This window comes from Quercus lobata, chromosome 8 (assembly GCF_001633185.2).
Source record: "Quercus lobata isolate SW786 chromosome 8, ValleyOak3.0 Primary Assembly, whole genome shotgun sequence".
In the NCBI taxonomy this organism is placed as follows: domain Eukaryota; kingdom Viridiplantae; phylum Streptophyta; class Magnoliopsida; order Fagales; family Fagaceae; genus Quercus; species Quercus lobata.
The window spans coordinates 567,306-573,960 of NC_044911.1; the positions used below are offsets into that span (position 1 = coordinate 567,306).

Consider the following 6,655-nt stretch of genomic DNA (forward strand, 5'->3'; position numbering starts at 1 on the left):
GTCAGGCAATCAAAATGATGTGATATGACTATCAATTGAGCCTTGTCAAAACATTCTCATTTTACAACTCAAACCGCTGTTGCCAAGACAGATATCCCAATACATTCCCTCCATCCACTATTTTTTGTTTCAATATTCCATTAATTGGACAAGTCATGACATAAAAGTACTTTGTTACCTTTTTCTTATAAATAAAACTGTATACTTACATTTGTACTAGTACATATCTCAGTCTACGACCTGAAGAGTGCACTGAAATATCAAGTTGCACCCCCATGGTTCCACATTTCAGGCAAATGTAAAATTTTAGCATCATTTGAAATGTAATTGAAACTATCATCATCTGCACATATGTCATGAGATAAGATTTGAAGCTTGTAAAACTTGCTACCCATGCTATCTATGCATATACAACCAAGAATCACCAAGTGTCCATTTCTTGATATAAATAGCCAGAAAATACAATCTAAGGGGCTCACATTCACTGGCCATGGAAATTGGAAGTGCTTAGAAAGTTGAAATTTCTCCATATCAAAGTCTCTAACTCCACAATCATTGTTTGAAGCTGTAAAGTGAAATGCACCACTGAAATTGAAGAAGACAAGTTCAATTAGGTTTGTTTTGGAAGTTCACAGTCCCACCACCAAGACAAGCGGTAAAAATATACCTGGAGCTGACATAAATCTCAACAGCATTGGTGATAGCATTGCCATCAGAAGTTGTCCTGGAACAAGCATTGCCATCAGAAGTTGTCCTGGAACAAAAACTAACTCCAGGCCGATCCAGATGCTGCAAATTAGAGAAAAATAAAGTAAGAGAGGAGAACATTTAGCCTTAATGTTTTACGATATATTCATAATGCAACTTGATAACTCCTAAAGGGATAGAGTGGCTGGATGATAGCATTTAGCAAAATGCCTAGTGAGAGATCTCAGTTCATTCTCAAATTGTAGAAGTTTTCGTCATCTTGTACCAGTATTCCATTAAGGACAGCTTGATTGCTAGGTCACTCCAAGGAATGCCAATAAAAAAAATTGATATTGCACAAGAAACTAGCAAGAGCCAAGTATGTGCTGTCACCACGTACATTGGTTGGCTGCTACTGCAGCTGCAATGTTTAATCAGTCTGTAATATCTCTTAGACTCTGACTACCATTTAAGAAAAAATTTACAGAAGACACCTCAAGGATAGCAAAATTGCTAAGGACCATGCCTCATGAAGCGAATGATCACTAATTCAAATCTCCAATTTGCCCTCCCCTTGGATCCAAAAACTCAACTTATCTATCAATACAAACACACACAGAATACTATGAAACTTACCTTACAAATAAGTTCTCCTTCCAATCCTCCAGCAACTAGTAGCTTCTCTTTTACAGAAAGAGAACTCATTTGAGTCTGAGTAAATCCCTCCAACAGACTTCCAGGAAGTTTCTGTGGGAGAAAATAGATAGATAGATTTCATGGAAGAGCATAATTCAAGATCAAAAGATGGACATTAATTACATTAAAGATACAAAACCAAGGCTGTTTTTCAAACCAAATATCATATCCCAAACACCCACCTCCGATGGTGCAACATGCCCTGAGACATTGAGAACTTCTTGCCTGGTGCAATTTAAGGAGGACCAATGGATGACAGAAAAATGAAACATAAGGTAGACATCATGCTTTGAGGTAGCCCAAACCAAGTTCCTCAACTGCATCACCAAACAATAAAAATGTAGGTCAGCCAATCATACCACCATTCTTATTTTACAGAAAGTTCCATGCCTGTGTGTTTGTGTTTTGTTATATCCGTGTCTGGTGTCCATATCAACACAGCAATTCAACTAACCCATTTTATCAAATATATGTGACCAAAATTGTTACTCAAAGAGCTGATATTAATTCATTTGAGCAAATTACACAAATAAGAGGATCAATAAGGTGGCGCAAATCAGTTTCATGTCAGCCAAGATTGCAAAAAAATCACTGAATTCAAGATGAAAAGGGAAAAAATAGCCTCCAGGTTATTACAATAACTTTCATTCACCTGACCTGAAAATGAAGAATGGTTGGTTTCACAGATCTTGAATTCCGCCTGAACTCATAATATGAGCTCCCTTTCTTCGTAACTTTGCAATCCTATTTGAATGGATTTTAAACGAAAGGAAAAATGACCTTATTGATCTTCAGTTAACTTACAATTATCAACATAGTCATATAATAATTTGATATATAAAAATGACCCCCCACAAAAAAAAAAAAAAAAAAAAAAATTACCTTCTGAGACCCCTCTCCGGAATGAGGGATGTTTTCATAGTTCCTGTATTCTTGTAGCCTGGTTTGCCGGTATTTCTCCCTAGTGATACTAAGCCTATCCCAAGGGATCCCCTGGATATCTTTCCCCGGTAAATCAAAGACAACAATTTACATTAAATTAGACACAAACCGAGGATTCAGAAAACAGTGCACAACAAGAAGCAATCTTCATCAACAGCATCAAATAAGATCAACAAAAAATACACAGAGATCAAAAAAACAAAAGCCCATGATCTTAACAAATAAAATAAGAAAAGAAGAACTAAAAAACAAGTGAAAGAAAAGAAATTGACCTTTCTGAAATTGTAGGTTAGATGGAGCTTGTTTTTCTTTTTGAAATAATACAAAATTGCACTTCATTAAAGTTGAAAATAAAAGAAATGGTAAGACAGTTGAACCTAGATGTGAAATCCATAGAACTGACTCTTAACTGCCAATAAAAGATGAAATATATAGTAACAATTTCTAAAATGACAAGAGAACCATCGCATTTAGATTGAGATACAATACGACTCAAAGCATTGTTCCCAATATTTTTATTTAAAAAATAAATAAAAGCAGCAGTAGCATAAATCTCACCAAAACGTTAAAAACTTATTTTACTAACCTTTCTCAACTGAAGCGCTGATGTCATCGCCACTAATATTCTTTTTGTTATCATCATCTTGGTTGATTGTTTTACCTCTTGACCTCTCCAAATCCTTAGAACGGAGATTGCGCCTCTCATAGCCATCAATACCTTCGCGAACCTTGTGACTGAGTAAGATGGATGGTACATGCTGAATGATCCAATAATGTGACCCTTGCTCTGGATCCAATAATGTAATAATCAATTCTTTAAGGTTTCTGAGGTGTTGGAAACCAGACGGTACCTCCTTCAGTTGTGGACAATCCCCAATATGCAATTTTTCAAGCAAGGGGAACGCTTCTTTTTCTACATTCAATGAATTCAATTCAGACAAATCTCTGAGCTGTAGCTCCTTGAGTTTTGGAAATCCTCCTTTCCCAATGTGCAATTGCTCTCCATTGTATGCTTTTATCCCCAGTACGAGCTCCGCTAGATTAGGTAGATTTTGAAATGCTTTGAGTGGATCATCGCTCAACCTTGTCCAATAAATCTTTAATGAGACTAGGTGTTGAAGTTCTGAAATCCAGTCAGGCAACTTGGCTAAACGCCCTTCTATGCGGAGGAATTGAAGACATTTAGGAGGAGATGAAATGGGTTGTAAATCGATGACCTCATCTTCATCGATCGAACTTACAAATAGATCTTTTAAGCACTTCATGTTCTCAATAGAGACACACAAAGCCCTCCCAGTTTCCCTTGTTAGGTTTACCAAGGCAAGATCCGTCAATTGACTCAACTTCCCCAACTCTTCAATCAATTTGACCCCTCCATAATTTGCGTCCACGTATTGTAGCTCTGTCAGTGCCTTTAAGCATCCAATACTCCAATGTAATTTAACTCCTCTTATAATATTAAGACTCATTTCCATCTTTTCATCAAAATATTGGACTACAAGACAACGTAGCTTATGAAGTATGTTGATTGTAACTGGTATCTCCTGTATTGCGGTTTGCCACATTGTTAAAGTCTCTAGATTCTGCAACTTTCCGATGGAGTTTGGGAGTGTCTTCACTTTTGTATTATCCAAGTTTAAATACCTTAAGTGAAATAAATTCCCCACCTCTTCAGGAAGATGATCTAGTGGAGTATTTTCAAAATCCAATACTTTCACGAGCTTGAAATTTTGAAGAAATTTACTCATGAAGGATATTGGAAATTCATTAATATTGAAAAATAAAAGAGAATGAATGTGAGCGTCCTCAAATCCCTTCAATACACTATATGAAACTCCATCTACTGACATACGTCGAGTTGGTCCTTCAAATTTTGACCCTTGTTTTGACAAAACATGACAAAAACTCAAATCTTTCATCTTTTGAAGGACAATCTCACGAAAAAGATCATGGAGTCGGCATTGTGTAACTTTTCCATCCAAATCGACATCTGATACTTGAACCAAGCTTCTATGGATTAATTCAGTCAAGTATTCTTGTGCAACCTCCTCTAATGTTTTACCCTCCTTTTCTTTCACAAAACCTTCGGCTATCCATTGTCGAATCAATCTTCCGCGTCTTATAGAGTAGTCCTCTGGATACATACCAAGATATAAGAAGCAAGATTTAAGGTTGTAAGGCAGGTCTTCAAAACTTAGGGATAGAATTTTACTAACACCTGCAAGGTGAGGATTTATTCCTAACTCAAAGCCAAGGCTATCATGCAATTTTTGCCATTCAAAGAGAGTTTTTTTCCTTGGTTGACAAAAGACCGCCTATAGCAACAATGGCAAGCGGTAATCCTTCACACTTCTCAAGAATGTCATGAGATAATTTCTCCAACATTGGGGGACAGTGTCCTCCAAGTTCAAATTGGAACGCCCTTTTGCAAAATAGCTCCCATGCCTTATTAGGTAGTAGTGGTTGCAAGTTGTGAACTTTAACACGTGTAGATTTTTTGCAAAAATTAGCAACATCCAACTTCCGTGTTGTGATCAAAATCCTTGGAACTTTTGTATTAACAGGTAAAGCATGTTCTATCTCCCCCCAAAAATCAACTTCCCAAACATCGTCAAATACAACTACATACCTTTTTTCTTGTAAATATTCTCTTGCTTTGCTAATTAGTGACATCTTGTCTGCTGAGTCAATTCCCTCAGGAGGAAATTCCTTTCTTGCCTCGCAAAATTGCTTTACCATGCTCCTTACTAGATCCATCATGTTGTATGACTGAGACACTGAGATCCAAGCATGACAATCAAAGTGTTCTCTCATCATATGGTGATCATAGACTTTCTTGGCAAGAGTGGTCTTGCCCAGTCCCCCCATTCCCACCACCGAAACTACAGTACGGTAAGAGTGTTCTTCTATGAGCCAACCGATTAATTCATCTTTAGGAGATTCAATGCCCACAACATCAACATCTTCAAGAAAAAGAGAAGCCATTCGAGGGTCCTGCCACCTAACATTCCGAGGACCACTGCTTGATCCTTGACCAGTGGATTGGAAGTCGTATCTTTCACTTCTTGCCTTGATTTTCTCCACTGATGCTTTGATCTTCTGAATCTTAGTGGCTGTTTCGTGGCGAGGTTTTAACATTGAAATGAAGCGAGCAGATTTATGGAGGTTTTGACGCCCTCGCTCATGTCCTCCTCTGCTGCGGCCCTTGCATCTGCATCCTTAAGGAAGGACTGAATGCTCTCCAGTTCATCTTTGATGTCAGCTACTTCTTCATGGATGTCTCGTAACAGTGTTGCTTCTTCGCTCAACAAGGAAATGAGCTTCTCAGTAAGAGCGGATATCGCTGCCTCTGCCATATATGTAGCCTATCTTCTTACTCGTGTAGATCAAATCCACTTTCCTAAAACTTTTTTCTACTCTCTTTCTTTCTCTCTCAAAAACTTGAATAGATGAGGTTACTAACACTGTACGAAGCATAAAAACAGAGATGAAAAAGATAAGAAAATTATAACAACTCAACATCCCACTGGGTTATCGAATTTTCAATAAGAAAATAACAACTCAACATCACAGTCACAGATTCACAAAAAATAGCATTGATTCAGTTTTAAACAAAAACCCAAAATACAAAAAAGAGAGAGGGTCACCGTGAGAATGAAAAGATCAAGCCGCGTGTGAAGGGCGGCATGTGGAGGCGGCAACAGAGGCAGATTCGTGTGGAGTGGAGGCTGTGAGTGGGTGGAGTGGAGGCAGTGAGAGTGACAGTGAATACGTGTGGTAGGATAAGGGTAGGGTTTTTATTTTCTTTTCTTTTTTTCAATTAGTTTCTGTTTAACTTAATTAATTTAAGTTAATTAGTTAGTTAATCTAACTTATCTAATGGGCAGTGAGTAATTTGGGCAAGGCCAAGCCCAGAAGCCAGACCCAAGTTGTTCAATATATTTGCAAGGCTTCTATCATTTCAGTAAAAAAATATATATATATATTTGCAAGGCCCATATAAAAAAAAAGCATAGGAAATATTTCCAAATAAAAATATATACACTATCAAATTTTTTTTTTTTTTGAGACAACACTATCAACATATATAGTCGCATGGCTAGATAGTTTAGCAAATACTTGTTAGTCTTAAATGGGGTTTTACATTTTAATAAAATTTAATGAATTCAAAGTGGAAATTTGTTAGATTGCATCGATTGTGTTTTCAACCAATTGAATATCAATAAACATTTGACATTTTTTTTAATGAATTAGTTTATATAACATGCCTCATTAAATAGATCACTCTTCAAATATTTAGAAGCAAATTATAAGTAGCATGTAACTTTGC

The 6,655-nt window shown here is 36.9% G+C and overlaps 1 protein-coding gene across 1 annotated transcript; it reads right to left on the reverse strand.

Annotated features, from left to right (window-relative positions):
• Positions 1–4,509: 4,509 nt before the first annotated feature.
• On the reverse strand, positions 4,510–6,130 carry LOC115955889 (disease resistance protein RPM1-like). The gene is made up of 2 exons (XM_031074281.1): positions 5,973–6,130; positions 4,510–5,789 (listed from the first exon to the last, which is right to left on the reverse strand). The coding sequence occupies exon 2, from the start codon at positions 5,461–5,463 to the stop codon at positions 4,603–4,605; it is 861 nt and encodes a 286-aa protein (XP_030930141.1). The 5' UTR covers positions 5,464–5,789; positions 5,973–6,130; the 3' UTR covers positions 4,510–4,602.
• Between the last annotated feature and the right edge of the window lie 525 nt (positions 6,131–6,655).

Coding starts and splice junctions, on each gene's coding strand:
- LOC115955889 (XM_031074281.1), bottom strand. CDS start 5,463: ATGTTAAAACCTCGCCACGAAACAGCCACTAAGATTCAGAAGATCAAA.